This window comes from Panthera uncia, chromosome B1 (genome assembly GCF_023721935.1).
Source record: "Panthera uncia isolate 11264 chromosome B1, Puncia_PCG_1.0, whole genome shotgun sequence".
Taxonomy (NCBI): Eukaryota; Metazoa; Chordata; class Mammalia; order Carnivora; family Felidae; genus Panthera; species Panthera uncia.
The window spans coordinates 156,067,194-156,091,628 of NC_064811.1; the positions used below are offsets into that span (position 1 = coordinate 156,067,194).

At 38.8% G+C, this 24,435-nt stretch overlaps 1 protein-coding gene across 1 annotated transcript in view; it reads left to right on the top strand.

Annotated features, from left to right (window-relative positions):
• Positions 1–24,435, top strand: part of KCNU1 (potassium calcium-activated channel subfamily U member 1) — a 153,305-nt gene that overhangs the window by 18,640 nt on the left and 110,230 nt on the right. Inside the window, exons 3-13 of the mRNA XM_049631405.1 lie at positions 2,371–2,432; positions 3,522–3,612; positions 5,412–5,523; positions 6,509–6,584; positions 7,778–7,853; positions 13,906–14,076; positions 15,193–15,284; positions 17,135–17,245; positions 19,599–19,704; positions 20,792–20,874; positions 22,192–22,261. Of these exons, the coding sequence (XP_049487362.1) occupies positions 2,371–2,432; positions 3,522–3,612; positions 5,412–5,523; positions 6,509–6,584; positions 7,778–7,853; positions 13,906–14,076; positions 15,193–15,284; positions 17,135–17,245; positions 19,599–19,704; positions 20,792–20,874; positions 22,192–22,261 (1,050 nt within the window). The remainder of the gene's footprint in view (positions 1–2,370; positions 2,433–3,521; positions 3,613–5,411; positions 5,524–6,508; positions 6,585–7,777; positions 7,854–13,905; positions 14,077–15,192; positions 15,285–17,134; positions 17,246–19,598; positions 19,705–20,791; positions 20,875–22,191; positions 22,262–24,435) is intronic.

Sequence of the window (24,435 nt, forward strand, 5' to 3'; positions counted from 1 at the left end):
GAGGGAAACCCAATCAGGCTCCACACTGTCAGCATAGAGCCCAACACAGGGCTTAAGCTCACAAACTTTTGAGATCATGACCTGAGCCCAAATCAAGAGTCAGATGTTTAATCTATTGAGTCACCCAGGTGCCCCACAAACTTTTAACTATAGAGAACAAACTGATGTTTACCAGAGGGAGATAGGTAGGGACATGGGTAAAATAGGTGACGGGGATTAAGGAGGACACTTGTGATGAGCACCAGGTGATGTATGGAAGTGTTGAATCAAGATATTGTACACTTGAAAACAGTATAAAAACTTTAAAAAGTTAGGGTAAGTTGGAAATAGCAGAGGATTTTTGGAACAAGTTCTGTTGTAGCAGAGGTATGGGAGTGCTTCCCTCTCACATCAAGCCTAAGGAAAGGCTTAAGAGGAACCACTCAGAATTTTCAGTTTGCATCTCTGGGAACTCTGAGGACACAGAGGACTGACATCTGGTTCGTTTGTGGAGAGGCGCTGTTGTTGGGCTAGCTGCTCTATGGAGAAGTTGTCACACTGAAGATAGTTTGTCCTTTTACTATTTGTTGGGACAAAGAATGCTTGAGCTGTTCCACCTGCCAGATAGGGGTCACATGTGAGAGTCTTCTCTTGCCTGCTCAACTAGGCATCTGGAGGGGTAGGGGTTCCAGCAAAATAAAGGCATGTGAGATGTACTGAGAAAAGAATTGTGAGCAACCAGTTCAAGAACATGCTTCCACCCAATTTAAGGGAATCGCAAAGGGGACCCTTAGTGATTAAGTATTATCCAGACTGCAACCCTTTCTGCCCTTTCCCTTTGCATTTCTGATCCCCTTTATTTTCTTTAACTTTATTTTCTTAGCATGTAACTTCTAACATACCATGTAAGTTACAGATTAGTCATCTTTTTTTTTTTTAAATGTTTATTTCTGAGACAGAGACAGAGCATTAGTGGGGGAGGGGCAGAGAGAGGGAGACACAGAATCAGAAGCAGGCTCCAGGCTCCGAGCTGTCAGCACAGGGCCCGACATGGGGCTTGAACTCACAGACCACAAGATCATGACCTGAGCCGAAGTCGGAAGCTCAACCGACTGAGCCACCCAGGCGCCCCGTAGTCATCTTTGTATTTTCTAGATGCTAAGATCCAAAAAGGCAGGGATCTTTGTACATGTTGTTCACTGATAGTTCCCAATCACCAGAATGATATTTGGGTCATGATAGGTACTAAAAATATATATATATATATTTGCCTAATTTGAATATGAATTGAATTGGTATCTCCAAAGAGCAATGGAATAGCCCATGCAAGTAAATATTAAACACCTCCCCTTCCCAGACCCCCAGGGTGAGAGCATAGTGATCTAACAGCAGTCAAGTCCAGCGTTTCCTTCTCTGATCTCCCTTTTCTGTTCATTCTCTAACCTTGACCTACAATTCTGGAGAGGCTGGAGGTGGCTTAGTCAGTGTGCAACTAGAAACAAAAACTCAAAAAGGGTTAATAGGGAGGAGACTGACCTTTTTCCCAGTACAGGTAACCTGCCCAAGGAACACCTGAGCTGGAAGGGAGTAAAGCTTTAATTGTAACTAAAATTCAGTTTTACTATTAGTATTACTAATAATATACTGGACTGAACATAAAAAAAAAGAATGGCTGGAAAACTGTAAATGACTGGAGGAATGTTTAGTTACCTAAAGTTGACCTGAAAAGTCATGGAGGCTGCAAAAGGTTTCATCCAAATGCCTTGAGGGTTTGGAATGGGAAAACTTCTGATAACATTCCACCAGCTCTGCTTCTTCCATAAACCAGGCACATTCGCATGTTAAACGCACTCATATTCTTTTCCTCATTTACAGCACATTCCCTCCTGTCAAAATCCTGACTATCCTTTTACATGGACATGTTGGGACTGTTTCTTCTCCAGTATCACAGACATTTCAAGTCCACAGTTTATGTCCAATAGCCCTCATTTCCAGCATGTAATAAAGTGCCTGACACATTTAAAGCACTTAATAAATGTTTGATGAGTGAAGAAATGAATAAACGATGGGACTTCTTGAGATCAGAAAGCTTTATGAGCGGTAGGAGGGACAAACTTTATTCTAAAGTATATAGGAATGAAAATTACATAAGTAAAATGAGTGAGTGTGTGTCATTTATTGAAGACCTAGTAAAGGTCCAATCAGTTTCTCTTGAGTGAAAGAATGAATGAATTAATTCATGCATGCATGCATGCTAACATAAATGTGTGAAAAATGGCTGCATATATAGGCAAGGTTAAAAGAGTAAACACAATTTTGTTGGTTTATTTATTCATCTATATATCAATACAATTATTTGGTCCTTGTTTTGTTTTTTTTTTTTTTTTCCAGATGATCCTTGTATTTGTACTAAGCATTGGGTCTCTCATAATCTATTTCATCAACTCTTCTGAGTGAGTAAAATCCCCAGTCATCCTTGTCTTCTGTGTCATTAGGTTGCCAGCTAATTTGGAATTTTCTGCCGGGAATAATGTTTAATATGCTTTCAGGCATACACACATATAAACTCATTAAAAAAAGGGTGAGTATTCCCCCCATGAAGCACTAAATCTAGTTTCACCAGAAAATGCATGAGTTTCCCCTGTATCCTGTCATTGTGCATTGCTACGGGCTGTGGTGCTGTATACACATCTATTTTAGAGTCTCTGAGACTAGAAGCCTCCAGCTGTGGTCTCCACCCTTGGACCACTCCTGAGGGTGTTCTGTGTCTTTGGAATCCTTAAGTGTTGAAACAGAATCTTTATAGTTGTTTCAGGGTTTGTCATAGGTTTCAAACAACTTTGGATGGGTTTGAAGATGGAACATGCTAGATCTCACCTGGGATAAAGGAGCAAGTTATTGTCTGCTCTTCTCTGAAGCCGTTCTCATCTTCTATACCCAAGTTAGAATGGTTTCTTGGACACAGCCTAATCTAATCTGAGCTCCACGCTGATCAGCTGGGAATTACACTGGATTTCTAGCTGAAGTAAAATTGGTATTATGGGGCCACAGAAGTCAGGCAATTTTGGAAATGCTAGGGAAAATATTAGTCTTTGCTTTGTGAACTCCTTACTGACCTTTTAGGAAATTTTCTTTACATTTGGGTTCATATCAGTCCATTTGACTTAGTGTAGGTCTGTATGAGAAGGGCACAGATGTCAAAATGTCCTGGCTGGGCAGATAGTTTTGCAAACCAAGAAGAGCCACATAATCTCTGTGCATCTGAATCCTCATCGATAAAACAGAAATAGAACCAATAAACTCTATGAAAGGATGAACAGGTAATTGTCCTGTTATTTTCAGCTCCACATGCAGTCCTGTGGTTTTGTTTGTGCATACCTTTCCTCCCAAGGGAAAAGTAATTTCCTTAAAATGTGAACGTAAGTGTCTTGCATTAACCATTCATGGTGAATAAATAGAACATTGCCTACTCTTTATTTGGTCTTCTATAGTAAAACTTTTAAAATGTACATCTGTATAAATGGTTCTTATTTCTTTTCCAGCCCTGTTGGAAGCTGTTCTTCATACCAAGACAAAACCATCCCTATTGATTTGACTTTCAATGTGTTCTTTAGTTTCTATTTTGGGTTGAGAGTAAGTATCTATGGAAAGTGGGAGGAAACAAATGAACACAACAGGTGCAACGTAAAGAGGTCTTTATGTGCCTTAGTTGTACAATCTGCCTCTGTTTTCAGGCTCTACAGCTAGAGGGTGTGTGCCCTAACCTGTCCAATGTATAAAGAGACATGAAAACTCTCCCTTGCACTTAACACTGTATCTAGGCCAAAAATTCTGGTGCAAATGAAAATGATTCCTTTGGATACCCTGTCACACTGTCCTCCTTATTGGCTTCCCAACCTACCACTGAGAAAGCTTTACTAATAATCACAAGCTAGGAAACCTGAGGAACAGCCTCTGAAATGTCATTGGCTCAACCGATTCCACTGATGGGACATGTGCCATATAATTGTATAAAATACTTTAATAGCTTTGTTTCATTTTTGTTACACTCATCTATTAAATAGTTCTATCATTCCATAGGCATTTATTGAGGATCCATCATAGGTCTAGATTTCAATGTATTTATCCATCACATGTTTATGGGAGACTATATATATATATGTGTGTGTGTATATATATGTGTGTGTAGGTATATATATACACACACACATATATCTGTATTTTTATGACTTTCCTTCAAAACTTAACTCTGACCACACTGACCATCAAAATCTTTTTATAGTAATTTATCCCTCTATATATGCTTGCTTTCTTAATCCAAATAAGGAAGCTCATAGACACAGGTCTTGGCCAGCCAAACTTCTAGAAAGTTGTACTTTTTCCATTAAGGGCCATTTTAAATCATGTATCTTTGTTCACAAGTAGGAGGCTTTAGGGGCATCTGGGTGGCTCAGTTGGTTAAGCATCTGACTTCAGCTCACGTCATGATCTTGCTGTTCATGAGTTCAAACCCTGCATCAGGCTCTGTGCTGACAGCTTTGGAGCCTGGAGCCTGCTTCAGATTCAGTGTCTCCCTCTCTCTCTGCCCATCCCCCACTCACACTCTGTCTCTGTCTCTCAAAAATGAATACATGTTAAAAAAAATTTTAGGAGCGCCTGGGTGGCTCAGTCGGTTAAGCGGCCGACTTCGGCTCAGGTCATGATCTCGCGGTCAGTGAGTTCAAGCCCCGCGTCAGGCTCTGTGCTGACAGCTCAGAGCCTGGAGCCTATTTCAGATTCTGTGTCTCCCTCTCTCCGACCCTCCCCCATTCATGCTTTCTCTGTCTCAAAAATAAATAAACGTTAAACAAATTTTTTTAAAAGAGGCATTATATAATTCTATATATCAGAAAGCTCTAAGAGCATCAATAGGTTCAAAGTGTTTATTCTGATGTGTAAGTGTTAAGATCTGGTGAGTAAAATGGGTTCATGTTCATTTACTGAACACCCATTAAAGGAAGTTCTCTGTAAAAAAAAAAAAAAATTAGAGTTTATTTATTTATTTTGAGAGAGAGGGAGAGAGACTGAGAAGGAGAGGGACAGAAAGAGGGAGAGTGAGAATCCCAGGCAGGCTCCATGCTGTCAGCTCAGAGCCAGATGCGGGCTATGAGATCATGACCTAAGCTGAAACCCAAGAGTCCTGCTTAACCGACTGAGCCACCCAGGTGCCCCTGAAGGTACAGTCTTTATGTAAATACATATTTATCTACATGTCTATACTAATATATATTCAAGTATATAGCTATCTGAGTACATATGCGTGTGTATGTATAGGTATGTAATAGATTGAGATCAAAGCGTCAGTTGAGTGAGATGAGTTAAAGCCACTGGTATGTTCATTTTTAAATTCTCGAGGGTAACAGAATATGGAGTCTTTTGTTTCCATTTCATAGTTTGTGGCAGCGGATGACAAGATCAAGTTTTGGTTGGAGATGAATTCAATTGTAGACATCTTTACCATTCCACCAACCTTTATTTCTTATTATTTGAAGAGTAACTGGCTAGGTAAGTGCATTGTGGGAATCAGGTGTAGTCTCTCAAAAATAAATAAATAAATTTAAGTCTTCCACTTTCACTCATAAGTATCCTTCATTTCCATTTTTTAAATGGCCTAAATGCCATTTAAAACCATTTTTCACCATGATTATATGATTTTGTAATATATTTTTAAAACCTGTTTTTTTTTAAACCTCAGTACCTGGTAACGTACCTGATGCACAGTAGGTGACACTGGTTATTTATTGTTTGTGGACTGATTCATCCACTGTCTGAGAGGCAAGGTCCAAACCCCCCGTCCCCCTGAGGCACCTATATGCTAGAATCCCACGTGGACTGGAAGAGATGAAAAGTCTCCACTGGTCTCTCAAAGCAATAAATCATCATATCCAGACAGGCTGTGACATGTTATATATCTATCTAACTGCTTACTTTGTCTTTATGGGCAGTGCATGGACATTAAGTGGCTTCTATCAGTTTTTATGGAATTTTATATTATTATTTATTACCTATCAAATATTCCTTGCTGTTGGAATTATCAAACTACGTAAAGTAAAATATCATGGGAAAGCTGAGGAACAGACCATAGAGATTCTATAATCAGGAGTTTAAGTGGTTAATAACTAATTTACTGTCTGTTCTAAAGAGGAATTCTATAGGGTGAAATGTGAGTAGTGCTTATTATATGCGAGGCCTGCTCCCACATGCTTTCTATGATTAGTTCAACAGCCCTATGGGCTAGGTACTTTTAATTCCCATTTTGTAGATGAGGAACTAGAGACATGAAGGGAATTGCTTTAGATTACAACAGCTGTTAAGTGTTAGGGCCAGGATCTGAACTAGAGCTCATGCCCTTAAACCCGTGGCCTTACATTGTATGTGAGCATCTCAGAGATAGAAAGAAGGTAAGTGGTCCCGATTGTGTTACAACCCTGACTACTTCCGGAAGTGACCCTCTTCTTTTGGCAGATTTGTCCTTTTGATTGCTTTGTAGGTTTAAGGTTCTTAAGAGCTTTGCGGCTGCTAGAGCTCCCTCAAATCTTGCAAATTCTCCAAGCCATCAGAACCAGGTAAATGCTAGCCCTGCCGTAAGTCCTGCTTGCTTGCTGATTTGGATTAGGAAATTAAAAATGTAAACTGAACCTTCAGTTCCTTTCCCATCGGAATTTCAGTGTAAACCCCATGAAATCCCTTAGCTCCTAAGATATTATTCATCCCCTTACTCCTGTTGTATTAATATCACATGCTGACTAGGAAGTTGACAATCATTTGAGTCTGTTTTGTAGAGCTACATTGTGTAAGTCCATTTAGACTTTAATTCTGCCTCCTCCCCCCCAAAAAAATTAAAATGAAAGCAATCCAAAGGTTTTGGTTCTATATACTTGCTATCATGAATCACGTCTCTTCTATCTAGGAATGTGAGACAGTTTTTCTGACCGTGAGGCACCCAGTAGCAGCAATGAAATCGCTTACAAAAATAGAGCTGCCTAAATGTCTCAAAAAAAAATTGCAAACTACCTTTGAGCAGCAATACTTCTAAAGTGTTATGCAGTTTGGTTTAATGTTACCCACTGAAAATCTTCATGCTTCTATGTTCTCCCCAGAAACATCAAATTTTATAGGCCAGGTGATTTCGCTGCTAGGCGTTCGTGCATCATGGAGCAGTTGGGATTAGAAAGGGCTGTTCTTGTGTAACAGGTAACCCTACCTGAAAACCACAGAGATTTCAGCTAAACTCTAGAACTTTACTTAGGACATAGGAGCTTGTCCAATCCTTTTCACTGAAAGAGCCTGGTATGAGTTTAGCGAGACATTTCTGTGATCTACTCAAAATTCCATTTTGCAGACCCATTCTCTGGATTCCCAGGACACTGCACTTTGTACTGTTACTTTAGACAATGTGGCAATCTATTAAATTTAGTTTATGATGATACATATATATTTGTAAAAGCAATATAATATCAGGCTGGTGGATAGCATAGCAAAGTGTAAAATTTTTGAACAAGCGTGTATGACTGGGTATGTTCAGAACTGGGCATCTCAGACTCTAATTTGCATATGAATCAAACAGAGGATCCCTACAACAATGCAGATCTGTAGATCAGGGGTGGGGGCTGGGATCCTGCATTTCTAATAATGCTCCCAGGTAAGCGCACCATTGCTTCTGGCCCATGAACCACACTTAGAATAGTCGGATTTTAGAGGACTTGTGTTGTTCTGGAATCTGTCTGAACCCAAAAACTTTTTGTCTTTCTTCCTCTAGCAGTTCAGTGAAGTTTTCCAAACTGTTATCAATAGTCCTCAGTACCTGGTTCACTGCTGCAGGATTCATTCATCTGGTAAGCATTTCCTCAAACTCTCAAGTGTTTCTGGTCAGCATGAACATCTTTCCTTTAAAAAATGCAGGCAGACCTTCTGAACTCCTGTCTCTTTCACTGTAACCAGTGTGCAGTTTATCTTTTTACCTCCCCTTTCTTGGTCTTCTGCACTCCCATATTCTCCACAAATACGTGTTTCCTGCAGTCAAGGTATCTATGTTCCTTCCTTCAACATTCAAAACTTGCTCTTAAGAAAGGATCTAATAAGCTTACACTTCAAAATTATAAGCAGTAGGTGAACCTTATTGTTGTATCTTCATAGGAGTCTCAGCATTTAAAAAAAAAAGTCAAAGAAATGAAAGCAGTGAGAACTGTCACACTTATGAACTAGGAGAGCTGTGGGAGACAAATTGCTAGGTTACAAAGGGGAGCTTTAGGGCTTTCTCAGTTCTCCCGAAATCCATCTGCATATATAGCTGCCTCCTTTGCCTGTAGGAAAGGCTCATTTTTTTTTAAAGTTTTTAAAAATTTATTTATTTTTGAGAGAGAGAGAGAGAAAGAGAGAGACAGCTTGAGTGGGGGAGGGGCAGAGAGAGAAACAGAATCCCAAGTAGGCTCCAGGCTCTGAGCCATCAGCACAGAGCCTGATGCGGGCCTAGAACTCATGAGCTGTGAGATCATGACCTGAGCTGAAGTCGGATGCTTAACCGACTGAGCCACACAGTCATCCCAGGTGCCCTGAGGCTCCTTCTTATTTCACATAATCAGCGTTATAATAAATGGATTTCAACAATAAGGAACAAACTCTTGGACTTCATTGCTTGAGGACAGTTGAGGAGCAGTCATTGAAAATGCAGAAATTGAAATAGGATGTTGAAAGCAAAGGTCTTTGAGAAAAGGAAACAAAACAAAAAGCACAGCAGGAGTCTTTTTCACTTGAGTCCTCTCAAAATTAATTAAAGCATTAATGGCAAAACAGAAAAAGAATTTTAAAGTTACCATTCAGCTGATCAAGAAAAATGCCAAACACCAAATGTAAACCATGATCCGAGCCTTCAAAAAATCTGAAACCAGCCACATCCCTCCTCCATCCTCAAGCAGGAGAGAAATTTCCTTGAAAGAAGATCACAGTAGTACAAGCGGATCCCTGGCTCTAGAGGGTTGCACCTAGGTGCATGGGCCCGCCATGGGAGCAGCAATCATCAGTGTCTTTTTGGAGACCTGCTGGCCATCACAGAATGGTAGGCAAGAGTGCTCAAGGAGAAACTTTTTTGTCATCAATAGCAGTTCCCCATGAAGGGCTCTTAGGCTGAATGTGGCCTATAGACCTATTTTGTCTGACCTAATTATGTTTGTATTTTCTGTTCTAATTTTTTATTGCTTTCTAACTTTTACAGAGAGCTCACATAAAATCCCAGATTTCTGGATTCTTTGGGAAAATACAAAGTTTGGCAATCCAGTCTCTCAAGGCCACTACCAGTCCTAGTTGTAGACTTGATGCTCTCTGTTAACAGCATGTGCTCTTGAGTTGGACACAGCCAGACTCACTTGAATCAAAGTCTGTTGCTTAACCCTTCTAAGCATGTGAACCTTGCTAGTCACCCAGGTGAGGAGACCTCCAGCAAGGATATATGCAGAGGAAGAAGAAGCAACCAGATGGCTTGTGACTTAAGGGGATCCACTGTGAGTCACCCCAATGTCTGGAATGTTGATAGCCTAGAAGAGCTATATCCCAGAGCGTAGAAAATGGCAGATTTGCTTGGGAGGATATTTGAAATGACAAACCAAAATAAAAACTATAATTGTCCCAACTCACCAGCTGCACATATAACTACTGGCCTTCACCTAAAAGTTGATACCCTCAGGGCACCTGGGTGGCTCACTCGGTTAAGCGTCCGACTTCGGCTTAGGTCATGATCTCGTGGTTTGTGAGTTTGAGCCCCGCGTCGGGCTCTGTGCTGACAGCTCAGAGCCTGGAGCCTGCTTCAGATTCTGTGTCTCCCTCTCTCTCTACCCCTCCCCCACTCACACTCGGTCTCTCACTCCTCCAAAAATAAATAAACATTAAAGAAAAATTTTTTAAATTTGATACCCTCAAAAGGTGAGTGTTAACCAGAAGTAATCAAGAATTCTGCCAAAAATAACAAGGGGATATAGTGGAGAAAATAGAGAAAAGAGAGAAAAGAAGAGAAGAGAGACATCAGCATAACAACAGTTCCTTAATATAACACTTAAAAGAACAATAATTACAAGATAATTTGTCCAAGGAAACGGAGAAGAAAAAAAAATCCATATTTGAGAAAAAATGCAAATAAAAGGGTTTAAAAACTAAAAATACTAATTCAAACAAAATATATAAGGTTTTAAATAAAAGACTATTAAACAGTAGCAGGAGTTGGAAAACAGGCTGAATGATATCAGAGAAAAAGAAGAATGATATCAGAGGAAAAAGTATTACAGAGCTGAAAATGACATTAGAGGAAACCAAAATGTAATCAAACGTGACACAAACATGCTCAGGAACATAGTGGACAGGATTGCAGCAATGTGACATGGAAAAGAACAAAGGCATTCCAGCAACGTCAACTGAACATACTCTAAAATTAGTGTTCCTAGAGCAAAGGACAAGACAGGTGACACCAGAAGAAGTCACCAAAATAAAGTCTTGAATCTGTGGGTTAAAAAAAAATTAATGTTTATTTTTGAGAGAGACAGAGACAGAGCATGAGTGGGGGAGGAACAGAGAGAGGGAGACAGAGCCCCCGAAGCAGGCTCCAGACTCCGAGCCCACAGCCGGATGCAGGGCTCAAACTCACAAACTCTGAGATATGACCTGAACTGAAATTGGATGCTTAACCAACAGAGCCACCCAGGCACCCCTTAAATCTGTGGGTTAAAGGGTATATCATGTCCCAGTGTTGCAGGATTCTTTAGCTCAATACCCAGGGAAACTTGTCTTGCCACTTCGAAGAATGAAGAGGAGAACACAGAATAAAATGAGCAGCAGGCAAAAGTTTTTATTAAAAAGTAAGAATAGTGGAAGCAAGGATCGTACAAAAGCTCTCTTTGAAGATAAGGGGCACATGAAAGTGAATGCCCCAGATGATAGGCAAGGGACTTTATTTTATAGGGTTTTGGCCCATTCCTTTTTCTTTGTTCCCTTTGTTTCTTTTTAGGTTCTTTTTTTTTTTTTTTATTGGTCTGATAACTATAAATGCAGACTTGTTTATTCCTGAGGGGAACCTGGGGCAGGAGTAGGTGGTGCTTGTTACATTTGTAAGGAAAACTTTGTGTCTGAGAGAGGTTTCCTCATGGTCAGGCCCCAGGAGAGATTTTTCCGAGGTAGTTTTTCTCATGGGTAGATGTTCCTAGCATTCTTTTCAAATATGTGGTTTGCTCGCTCCCAGGGACCTTCAAGCCCTAGCCTCTCCCTTTCTGCCTACTGAATCCTATCTTTCCCTATCATACCAGGAAAAATGACACAAATTATTTATTCCAACCATATTATGGAGCAGTTTACTGATTTTCAAGGATAAGGAGAGAATCCAAGCAGAACCAAGCAAAGTCTATAAAAGGGGGAGAAATGAAACTCGCCTCCAATTTGTCAATGTCCATCGTTACCAGAAGGTGATAGAGTAGGGTCTGCAAAGTTGGTGTGAAAGTATAAGCTATCCTGTCATTTTAAATATTCAAGAGAAAATAGCACCCAGGAGTCCCTTTTAAAAGCATATCTCGAGGGGCGCCTGGGTGGCTCAGTTGATCATGTGTCTGACTCTTGGTTTCAGCTCAGGCCATGATCTTGCAGTTCGTGTGATTGAGCCCCACGTTGGGCTCTGCGCTGGCAATGTGGAGCCTGCTTGGGATTCTCGCTCTCTACCCCCCTCTGCCCCTCTCCTGCTTGTATGTGCCTGTGCTCTCTCTCAAAATAAAAATAAATAAACTTAAAAAATAAGTACCTTGATGGTAAAATCCAGCCATATAGGAGATGAATCAAAACTAGGAACTCAGGAATGAGGAAACCATGATATAAAGTAATGGTGGGGATTATTGAATGAATTAAAAACAGCGCTAAGGCATAGCCAAAGGCGTTATGGCTACAGACTAGGGCACACATGTACCATGTAAAGATAACATAAATTGTGTGAGTGATGGCAAGGTAAGAGGAGAGGGGGGATCCCCCTAGCGTCCTCCATAGCATTTCTTATCTGAAGTTGAACGATGTCAAGCTTGAAACATAAAATTTCAGTTCTGAAATATGAAGTTAAAAATAGATGATAACTCAGTATCTTAACATTGGTCCAAAATCCTTTACCTTAACTTTATCTTATCTCCCATCTGGGTCTCTGCTCACATGGTTTTGGAGGAAGAGCAGAGTGGACAAGGGAGCCAGCAGCAGGCCACCAACTCTTGGAGAGTGCTGGGAGGGAGGGAGGGAAGAGGTTTGAAACACTAAATACCCCCAAAGAGAGTGAGCTGAACCTTAAAAATGTTACTTAATTTATTGTGAGGGAGAATTCCAGGTTGCAATAAACTTAGTTTTAGTTTATACAACAGGTTGTACCAAGATACGATCTAATCCCTGTGCTATGATGCTGTTAACAGACACTATGGGGTTTCAGTTTAAAACTGTCTCAGGCAACTCTTTTAATCCTGAGGGAATATATATGACATAATCTGTGTGTTTTAAACGGGTTTTCTTAGAATGTACTAGTCTCAGACAACAGTGAAGACTCCAGAAGTTAGTGGAAGCAGATTAGTAGACTTTGCAACAAAACCCTCTGCCAGCTTTGGGAGTTAAGTGTACATGTATGATCCCTTTCTTATTTTGGAATAGGGTATTATAAGGAGTCCATACTCTTAACCTACTCCTCAAACTTAAGAAAAGGTCACTTTTAAAAAGTGGTCAAATACCTGAGCGAACTATGTTATTTCTAATTTCTATTTCAGTTCTTTTTCTTTTTTTTTTTCAGAATTTTTTTTAACATTTATTTATTTTTGAGAAGAGAGAGACACAGCATGAGCAGGGGAGGAGAGAGAAAGAGGGAGGCACAGAATCTGAAACAGGCTCCAGGCTCTGAGCTGTCAGCACAGAGCCCGACATGGGGCTCGGACTCCTGGACTGTGAGGTCATGACCTGAGCCAAAGTCGGATGCTCAACCAACTGAGCCACCCAGGCGCCCCTCTATTTCAGTTCTTAACAACAAAACAAAAAAACCTACTTTTCCAGGCATCTCTAACATCTTAACATTTTTGCTCTAAATAGAAATGGAAAACATCCAAGAAATATGTAAGATATTTGGGAAAAAATGTCAAAAAACGGAAAAAGAAAGGAAAGTTGTATACATTATATAATTGTCATTTATAACATATAATAATATATGACATATCATATATTTATAAGTTTATATATACCACAAATACATAGTGCCATTGCCTAAGTTACTCATTTTAATATACAAAGGTAATCTAATGAGTTTAATTTTCTTAAAATGTGAAGACTTAGGGAGAAATCAGAGGAAATATTCTTCAGAGTTTTTTTTTTAATCATGGAAAAAAAATTTATTTTTTTTTGGCAGGGAGTGGCGGTGGGGAATAATGTGGAAAATTTGTTTGCTTTTTCTTAGACACTAGCCTTCATTCTCTTAAGCACATTGAAGTGAAGTGCTCATGTAAGTGCTTCCTTTTCAATAATAACCCTGAGCTACTGGTAAATAAGAATAAATAATAATTGCTCGATTTCAGAACCTGGCTTATCTGAGTCTCATGGCTCTAGAATGCAATGACTTGCCCAAATGAAAGGAAAGAGATACAGGCAGCCAGTACCCCTGGGGAGCTCTCCAAATGTGGGCCCAAGCTACATCCTCCCTCAGAGTTCAGCAGTAATCACAGTGAAGAAAACAAGACTTCACGATCTCTACACACACTTTGCAAACCCTTTAACACAGGCTAGGAATCATTAATACTTCATTTGGATTGAATTAAGTGAAACTAAGCCAATGTTTTTCCTATTCTTTATAAACATTCCGTTGGATTCCATTCAGAGACCTTTCCTGAATCTCCTCTTTTTGAACAGGTGGAAAATTCTGGTGATCCCTGGCTCAAAGGTAGAAATTCACAGAACATATCATATTTTGAATCTATTTACCTGGTCATGGCAACAACGTCAACTGTTGGCTTTGGAGATGTGGTAGCCAAGACATCCCTAGGACGGACCTTCATCATGTTTTTCACCCTGGGGAGTTTGGTGAAGAATATTTTTAATATCTTTGAATATAGCTATATTAACCCAACACATGTAGTTAATGGTGATAAATAAAGCAATACAGGTTTGAGAGTGAATGTTGCATTATTCATAGCAAGTGTGAACTGAAAATGGAAAGATACTTAGATCCCATGTTTTCCAAACTGCATCCTCTGGAGCACGTGCTTCAATTGCATGATTGCCAAAGATGAGGATGGCAGACAAAGGAGAGCAGACTTTATTTATGAGTCTGCATTGAATTGAGCAATCCTATATTCCTTTACCTCTTGCCCATCAGACTGAAGTCTTTCTTCCAATGAGGAAGGGCATTTGAGATTTGATTTGAATGAGCCAAATGAGTAACTCTCTCTGAACTAGCATTCTACTTCAGATATGTGAACATCTGTGCTTGGTTCAAGAGTGTATCATGGACAAAGGAAACCTCTTTTAGTTACTTTAACTTCAGCTCCTTAAAAACCGGTAACAGAGTTCTCCCCTCCACCTTTCTGATATTCCCCTGTCCATATTATTACATCCCCTCATTTCAGTCATTTCCCCTAAACCTCTCTCTGTCCCACATGTTTTATTTTTTTTCTAAGCCTCACATAGTATCACGTCAGAAGAGTCAGAAGTGCAGTTAGTTGTGACTAGAGGACAAAAGGGACAGGAAGTGTGCCTTACCACTTGTCTTTGCTTTCATAATTTGGAATGCTGCAAAGCATTTTATTTGATTTAAACCAAATCCAAAGGTCAAGGAAGAAAAACGGCCTGCCTTTTGAAATACAGTTCACAGATAAGAGAAAGTCTTATGCACCTTCTTTCTCTTTTATAATCTCAGAATTTTAGAATGTCCTTGAAAACAATGAGATCTGGGGGTGCCCGGGTGGCTCAGTCCATTAAGCATCCAACTTCAGCTCAGGTCATGACCTCACACAGTTCATGGGTTCGAGCCCCTCATTGGGCTCTATGCTGACAGCTCAGAACCTGGAGCCTGCTTCAGATTCTGTGACTCCCTCTCTCCCTGCCCTGCTCGTGCACGCTCGCTCTCTCTCTCTCTCTCTCTCAAAAACAAACATTAAAAAAAATGAAATCTAAGATTTTATTTGCTGATCATTTTAGATCCTATTTGCGAACTATGTCCCTGAAATGGTGGAAATTTTTGCTAACAAGAGGAAATACACCAGTCCCTATGAGGTGGTCAAAGGGAAGAAGTAAGTAGCTTTCAAGCATAATTTCTGCAGTTTGAGAAATTCTCCTAGTCACATATCTCTTTAAAAATGCCTGTTGCTTGACCTAAAGTGAATATATTGGCAAGGTCCTTCATTTACTGAAGAGGGTTGTGCTAAAATAAATACCATAAGAAGATATTTGGTACTTGATAAAAACAACTATGTAGGGGGCGCCTGGGTGGCTCAGTCGGTTAAGCGTCCGACTTCAGCTCAGGTCACGATCTCACGGTCCGTGAGTTCGAGCCCCGCGTCGGACTCTGGGCTGATGGCTCAGAGCCTGGAGCCTGCTTCCAATTCTGTGTCTCCCTCTCTCTCTGCCCCTCCCCTGATCATGCTCTCTCTCTGTCTCAAAAATAAATAAACGTTAAAAAAAATTAAAAAAAAAAACAACTATGTAGATGCTGGTAAGAGCAGTAAAACAACTAAAATGACAGATAATATTATCATTCCCTATCAAATATTAAGTGTGGCAATATTTCTGCATCCCTCATCACTGTGCTCTTAACATCTATTACTGTTCTGTTCATTTTAATCATGTGGTTAACTTACGGCTAATTTCACATAATGGATCAAATTACAGCCGCAGTTCAAATTTAAAATAATTACTTCGACTCTGTGGTCTCAGCCAAAATTCCACTAACACCATATGGGGGCTCATTCACAGGCAGAGGTTTGCTGGAGTGAAGAGAAATTTCCACGTCTTCTACAACACTTCATAGATCACCTGTTTTGTCCATGTCACAGCCACCTGTTCTGGGAGGAAAATGGAGTTGGAGTTGTTTTTTATCATATTTCTCTGTGATGTGTTATTTCAGTATCCACTATGGTTTTCACATCCGAGAAGGAGGGAATGGATTGGAGATCTTAAATTGGAAGCAACTCTTTTTTAGTCTCTATTTGCTGTAGAGGAAAGAGATCCAGTGGAGATAAACTCCCTTGGAGTGGTCTCTTAGCACAATTGGATGAAAACCAAGATTGACTTAGGAGTCTGAAGAGGAAAGTAAAAAAAAATAAAAATAAAATAATAACAACAACAATAAAATGAGTGAAAAATAAATATTGAAAACATGGAAATGAACTAGATAAACCAAAGTCTTACGCAGTTCATCACAAGAAGGCAATGCGGGACACATGCCAAATTAGCCCAAAAGGTCTGGAAATCTTAAGGTTAGGTTAGGCTACATGTATGCTTTTAGTTTCCTTAAATGAGTAATGGAGGGAAAAATAGCTTATTTAAGTGCATTACCTAAGGAAGTTGATAGCTATTTTTCACAATAAAAGTTGAGATTTTTACACCTGTCCTTGAAGACTCTCCATTGGACTCACTTTTTAGTAGCTACTGGATAATTTTCAGTGCGGAAGATAAACCAAAATAATCCAGAATGTACTGCCACCTCTGCCATAGTATTGACTATGAGAAAATCAGTGAAGTATTTTGAGCCTCTTTTGTTCCTTTGAAAAAGACTAGATCAGCTAATCAGGAGTCAAGTGAAAGAAATCAAGTGAAGTAACACATGTGCAAGTCCATTATAAGTTATAATAACTATGAAAAATGTCACAATTACAATAGTTATTATTGTATTCCTGAAAACCTACGTGTTATTCAAATGTTTGGATTCATACCCAACATGGAATGAACTAGGGACCATAGAAATCTGATGTTTCTTTTCTCTATTGGAGATGCAGTCTTCAATGTTTCTATTTTAAAAATCTGGGTAATTCAAATACCAGATTGATTTAAAGCTAAATTTAAGCTAAATTTAGCTCTGCGTCTTGACAGGAAGATACTTCTGTTTCTCAGATGATCCACCTCACATATTCTTGCCCCCTAGGTTCATCGTGGTCTGTGGGAACATTACGGTTGACAGTGTGACAGCTTTCCTACGGAATTTTCTCCGCCATAAGTCAGGGCAAATCAACATTGAGATTGTTTTTCTGGGAGAGTAAGTTTATCTGTACCATTCACGGGCTCTAAATTAATCCTTGAAATATGTGTGCATTTTTTTAATGGAAAAAAATTACCCTCGCAATATTCATAGGAAAATTAGGAAATAATAATAAGCAAAAGGAGAAGAAAAGGCAATCTTACGACCAGAGTTAACCTCAGAGAATATTTTGGAATATATCTTGCCTGATGTTTATCTGTATATATACTAACGTTGTTAAAGAGATTTCCTATCATTTACTCTTACGTGACTGTGATTTTGTGCACAAGTCTGGCATTCTTTCTAATTGCTATTCTGTTAATTCTCAGAATTGGAAATGTGAGTTCAAATAGATGCAGAAAGGATTGTTTTTAATGATGTTTTTATTCTATGAAACTTACATTTCCACAAGTAGAGTCCAAGTCAACTATTTTGTGAACCCCCTAGAAAATGCATACTTAATATGAAAAGGTTTTTAAGTAGGCAAAATGATTTCTTATCGTTTTATTTTACAATTTTGGTTCCCAGTGAGATTGAACAATTTTTGTATGTTTTGACCATTTGATTTTCCTTTTTTGATGAATGAAGAAATTTGTCTTCATTTCTCATATCTGCTTTTCTATGAGGATGGTTATCTGCTGTTTTACTGACTTCTCAGCGGTCTTAATATATTTTGATATTAGCCTTTTTGTGTCATTTGTTGTAAATATTTTTCTCTCTTTGCCTGTGTGTGTGCACGCAGAAGCATCTGATTTACATGTACTATAACCCATCGACTCTTTCATTGTGGCATCTGGCTTTTCTGACACTCTTTGGCCTCTCTGTTCTAGAATTAAGCAAATATTTCTCTAGCGTTTCTATGTTTCCATATTGAAATATTTTGTATTTAAGCTCCCTGGAATTCATTTTGTGTAAAGTGTAAGGAACTAACTTCTTTATTTTGTTCAAATGGTTTATCAGTTATCCACACACCACCAAATAAGTCAGGCAGATTGGAAAGGGCATTTTGATCTTGGACAGGATCATATACAGGATCACTTCCGCCACTTCCACCTTCACACATTTTATAGTTCAGCGCTTTGTACCTTGTACATTGTGGCATGTCCAGTCCAATACAACTTTGGGCTCCCCTGTATGAGATGACCAACCAGCATTTTGAACTCCTTCATGGTGCTACATTGAGGGACAGCCAACAGTTCTATTTCAGTGTAATTGCCTGCCTGTCTTTTCAGTAATTTGTATGTTACTTGAATCCTTATTTTAAAAAATAGTCAAAAACCGGGCTAAAATTAGTGATAAGGGGCTAATAATTATAATCCAGTTGAGACAAAAAGGAAATCATTAGATGTATTTACTGTTATATGGACTAATGTAGGTTATTATAGGTACTTGTCAAGAGAACGAATGAAATTTTTTAAAATTTATTTTAATGTTTATTTCTTTTTGGGAGAGAGAGAGACACCAAGAACGAGTGGGGGTGGGGCAGAGAGAGAGAGAGACAGAGTCTGAAGCAGGCTCCATGCTCTGAGCTGTCAGCACAGAGCCCGACGTGGGGCTCGAACCCCCAACCAAGACATCATGACCTGAGCCGAAGGTGGATGCTCAACTGACTGAGCCACCCAGGTGCCCCTAAAACAGAAATGTGAGATTTTTTTAAATGGTGCAAAATGTTGGAAGCACTCATCTAGAATTTTTCCCATTACCTATAATTTTTGATGACTCTGCAATTCAAATCCTCCACCAGCCATTCTCTGTGGCTCCATATTCACACAACTAAATTGCTTACTGAATATCTCCATCCCAGAGCTTCAAAGGCCCCTCAGACGTAACATTTTAAAAAACAAACTCATGATCTTATATCTCTCTCTCCAGCTAACAAGGCAAATACATAAAAGAAGGAAAGAACACGGCACTTTCTGTCTCAGCAAATTGGACCTTATCAGTGCAGTTCCTAAAAACAGAAAGCAAGGCATTGTTTTTGCTGCTCCTCTCCCTTAAGCCTTACGTATACTTGCATCAATATCATCAATTTTGTCTCCTAAAGAAATACTAATTGTGTCTCTGCCACTCCATATCCTATTCAGTTAATATTTTGTATCTCCTTAAGTTCTGGAAAGACCACGTTATTGATTTGTGCCTTTTTCTCAGAAACTCTTCTCCTGCTGTTATATGACTGGTTTGTTCTTATTCTTCAGCACTCAGAAATAAGGCCAGATGTTTAGTATCACCTAACCACATGGATTAGTAATAGAGGATGGATGTTTTCCTACAGGGGATTCGGAGTTCTGTTAAAGCCACTAAATAAATACCATGAACTCTAAACCAAAGTCAGTCATCATTTTACATCTTTGGTACTATATTCTTTGCCCAGGGTTCCTCCTTCCTTGGAATTAGAAACATTATTTAAGTGCTACATGGCCTATACGACTTTTGTTTCTGGATCGGCACTTAAGTGGGAGGATCTGAGGCGAGTTGCGGTAAGAACTAGTTGTTTTTCTTCTGATTATCCTAAGCTGCAACAATTAAGATGATAGGATGTATTTCTCTTTCAAAAGTATCAGTCCACATGCTTAAATTGGTGGAAATAAGACTTCCTCAACTTTAAAAACTGATCATAAAGGAAATGTAGCTATTGAATCTCCAAATCCTCCTTGATAAATGTCAAGTAGACAGCACTGTTTACCTACACTTAACATTTATTTATTTCACTAAATCCTCTACTTATCTAGAGCAGTTTTATTTTAGCAGTCTAAGAAATCTGAAAAAGTTATGGATGGCAAAAGTGTGTTTAATCTTATCATTGAATAGAATCCTTACCAGACACAGATTTCCCAACTTTTTCTAAACACACTGATCCACTTTCTGATAAGAGAAACAGAAAGGAAAATAGCAGAAATCCCATTAAGGATGGATGAAAAATAATGAGCAAAGGCCAACAGTCTAGACAGCTTTCATTTAAGATCAAAGCAGGTTTCCTCCCATGTTTTAGATTTCATAGAATCACATAAACCAAGGGCTGTAGTTTTTTTAAATCAGAGATCTCTAGAGTTAACATAAAGAATTGAAATAGAAAATGACAGACTCAGAATAATCTTTCTCTTTCCCGCAACTCAGTATTGTAAGTGCCACTTCAATAATTTTCTATACCCTTAAGATTCAGAATCCACAAATACTGAATGACTGATTACTTTGGGTCAAGCATACTTCCAGTTCCTCCATTCTTTGCTGTCCTGAGAGGCAAATCAATGTATAGGAAGTTGCTTAAAAACTTCGTTTTGGATAATAGGAAAAATATAACTATGTACTTTGCCTGTTTTAAAGCAGTCTTGCATCTGTGTTGGAGACCCTATGCCCAGGTCTGTCCCCTACAGCACTTCCAGCCATTACAGCATCTACAGGACTCTGATCCTGCTGTAAGGACATCCTTATCACCACTCCTTCCCAAGGGTGTTCTCTCTCTTATGGAAAATTTTATGATAAAACCACAGGGAAACCCAGAGGGGGAACACTAGAGCATTTCCTATGTAATTAACAAGATGGCTACTGTCTAATCTTGAAGAATAGGTGGAATCTGCAGAAGCATGCCTGATTATAGCCAACCCTTTGTGCAGTGATTCGCATGCTGAAGACACTTCCAACATTATGAGGTAAGAAGCTGGCACTGTTTTATATGCTTCAAGATGATTTTATTTCTACCTCTTTTAAAATAAAGCCCAATGGCCCAGTGCATGGGACCAAATAGGAGAAGATGTCATCTATTACAGCACTAGGTTCATTATATTCCAGGTTTCTGCCTATTTTTTCTTTCTTTCTTTCTTTTTTTTTTTTTGCTCCCCAAAGCTGTGTGGATGCAAAAATAGAGTATCCTGAGTATCTTTGTGCTTTTCCATATACTTTCCTAAAGTTTCATATGGGTAAAAGTTATTTAAAATTTTTTTCTTACGTTTATCTTTTGAGAGACATAGAGAGATAGAGCACAAGTTGGGGAGGGGCAGAGAGAGAGGGAGACACAGAATCTGAAGCAGGTTCCAGGCTCCGAGCTGTCAGCACAGAGCCCAACACAGGGCTCGAACTCACAAACTGTGAGATCATGACCTGAGCTGAAGTCGGACGCTTAACCGACTGAGCCACCCAGGCACCCCAGGTAATAGGTATTTAAATTTAAAAAGCAAGCATACCAATAACTGATAGCTGTTCAGATAACACCGTTAATAAATAACATCTTTAAACTTCCAAAAATAAAGATGCCATTTTCTGATTGGTGAATCCTATTAGTAGACTTTATTTATTGGAGTTTTTCTCCAGTAGTTCTGGTGAAATATTGTGTATCATTTGCTATAATGTGCTTGTGATTGTTGGCAAATATCTTCCAGATGACTAGAATTGGTATCACTGTCTTTAACTATGAGCTGTCTGTGAGCGGGAACTTGACTTGTGGTGATAGTTTCAAGCTATCATGGTGATGGCAATGGCATTGTGCCCAACCATATGAACTTATGGTCCCCAGAGCATAATAAACATACATAGCTAAAGGTGATTCTACAAACAGCAAGAAACAGTTGAGAACATATACTGTGCATAATACAGTATATATGAGTTGGACCTCAGTCTCTTAATATGTATAATGAGAATGTTGGGTAAGACAGTCTATGAGCTACTTCAAGCTATAGACAGAAATGCGATCACTGTTTTTTTTTTTCTGTAATTAATGTGTTTGAAGGCTAAAATACATGAAACTGCTGATTTTCTCCTCAAGAACTGGTTTCAGAACACCACAGTCTCCTAGTACCAAGAGCCGACCCTTCCATAGATTACATTTACTAAGTCACTAAAACAATATCATCCTTTACTGTGTATGCAATTAAACAGAACATTATTAGAAGACAGCATAATCGTGCATTTTATATGTTGTTTTATTATTGCATACTGTACATCACTGATGAGCATATTTGTTGTTTATGTAGGGTTCTCTCCATCAAAAACTATAACCCTAATACCAGAGTCATCATACAGATACTTCAATCCCATAACAAGGTATGGTAACCATCTAGCCTACCTATCATCCCCTTTTAGTCTATGGAGTTGAATAACTTCCTTTGTCTAAATAATAAAACTTATTAATTTCTCACAGGTCTATACTCAAAGATTTTTTGCCAATTACAGGTGAAATATGGAGGTTCATTAAGATTTTTAATCACTTAAAAATGCAAATTCATAAAGAGGTATACTTTCATACTTTAGCAGCTGCTACCTGAGGGTCTAACTACTAATCCACCTAAATCTAGATGCTAATATCATTTCCTTTGGGACACTGACCTACCTCTCTTGGCACATCTATGACTACTTGGAGCCACTAAAAATGCAGTACCCTGATTAGACAATCACAGAGGTTTGAGAGACAACCAAAAGCTAGGACAGGGTTGAGCAAAAAGGTTCAACTCCTACACAAGGCCATTTCTTCAAAACTGAGAGAGGTGGCTATTTTACCTAGTGCAGAATTTCAAGGGGAATGAAGAAACAGAGGAATATATTCTAAATGAAAGAGTAAGATAAGACCTCAGAAAAAGACCTTGACGAAACAGAGGTGAATGACAGTTCAAAACAGTCATCAAGATGCTCACTAAGCTATGGGGAAGAATGGATGAAGAAAATGAGAACTTCAACAGAGATGGAGTATATAAGAAAGTAACCAAATAGAAATCACAAGCTGAGGGATTTAGTAACTGAACCAAAAAAAATACAATAGAGGGGTTCAGCAGCAAACTAGATGAATCAGAAGAATCAGCAAACAGGAAGACAGGGTAGTGGAACTCACCTAATCAGAGGAGCAGAAAGAAAAAAGAATGAAAATGAGTGGGGACAGCTTATGGGACAATATCCATTGGGTCAATGTTTGCATTATAGGCATCCCAGAAGGAGAAAAACAAAGAAAGGGGCAGAAAACTTAAAGAAGCAGTCACTGAAAACTTCCCTAATCTGGAGAAGGAAACAGACATCTATATCTAGGAAGCCCAGATAATTTTAAATAAGATGAACCTAAAGAGATCCACACAAAAACTCATTATAATTAAAGTGTCAAAAGTTAAAGACAAGGAGAGAATCTTAAAGTTGGCAAGAGAAAAACAACTTGTAATGTCTAAGGGAATCACTGTAAGACTAGCAACAGATTTTTCAGCAGAAACTTCACAGACCAGAAGGGAATGGCCTGATAGATTGAAAGTATTGAAAGAAAAAAAAAGCCCTGCCAATCCAGAATAGTCTACCTGGCAATGTTGTCATGCAGAGAGTTTTTCACACAAGCAAAAGCTAAAGGAGTTCATCATCACTAGGACAGTTTTATAAGAAATGATAAAAAAACTTCTTCAAGCTGAAAGGAAAGGGCATCAATTAGTAACAGAAAAAGATAAGAAAGTATGAATCTCAATGGCAAAAGAAAATGTATAGTAAAATTCAGAATAATCTAATGTTGTAAATGTGGACTAATCACTTATGAATCTCATATGAAGGTTAAAAGACGAAAGTAGTAAAAATAACTGCAGTACTTAGTAAGGGATACACTAAGGGATCCCTTAGTAAGGGATATACCAAATGCTATAAATTGTGATATCAGAAACAAAATGGGGTGGGGGGGGATAAAAATGTGGTTTTAGAATGTGATCAAACTTAAGTTGTTAGGACTTAAAATAGATTGTTATAAAAATGAGTTATGTGGCCTACTATGAAGTAGCCACAAAGGAAAAATATATGTAGATACACAACAAATAAAAAGAAAGGAATCTAAGACCTACAGAAAATCATCAAATCACAAAGGAAGAGAGCAAAAGAGGAAGAAAGGAACAGAGCATTGACAAAACTGCCAGAAAACAATTAACAATGACAATAGGTGCATACCTATCAATAATTACTTTAAATATAGATGGGCTAAATTCTCCATTTATAAATGATTTAAATTTTTTTTAATGTTTATTTATTTTTGAGACAGAGAGAAACAAAGCATGAATGGGGGAGGGTCAGAGAGAGAGGGAGACACAGAATCCGAAGCAGGCTCCAGGCTCTGAGCTGTCAGCACAGAGCCTGACACAGGGCTCAAACTCACGGACTGTGAGATCATGACCTGAGCCAAAGTTGGACACTCAACCAACTGAGCTACCCAAGCGCCCCTCATTTATAATTATATATATAATTAGTATATATAATTATTATATATT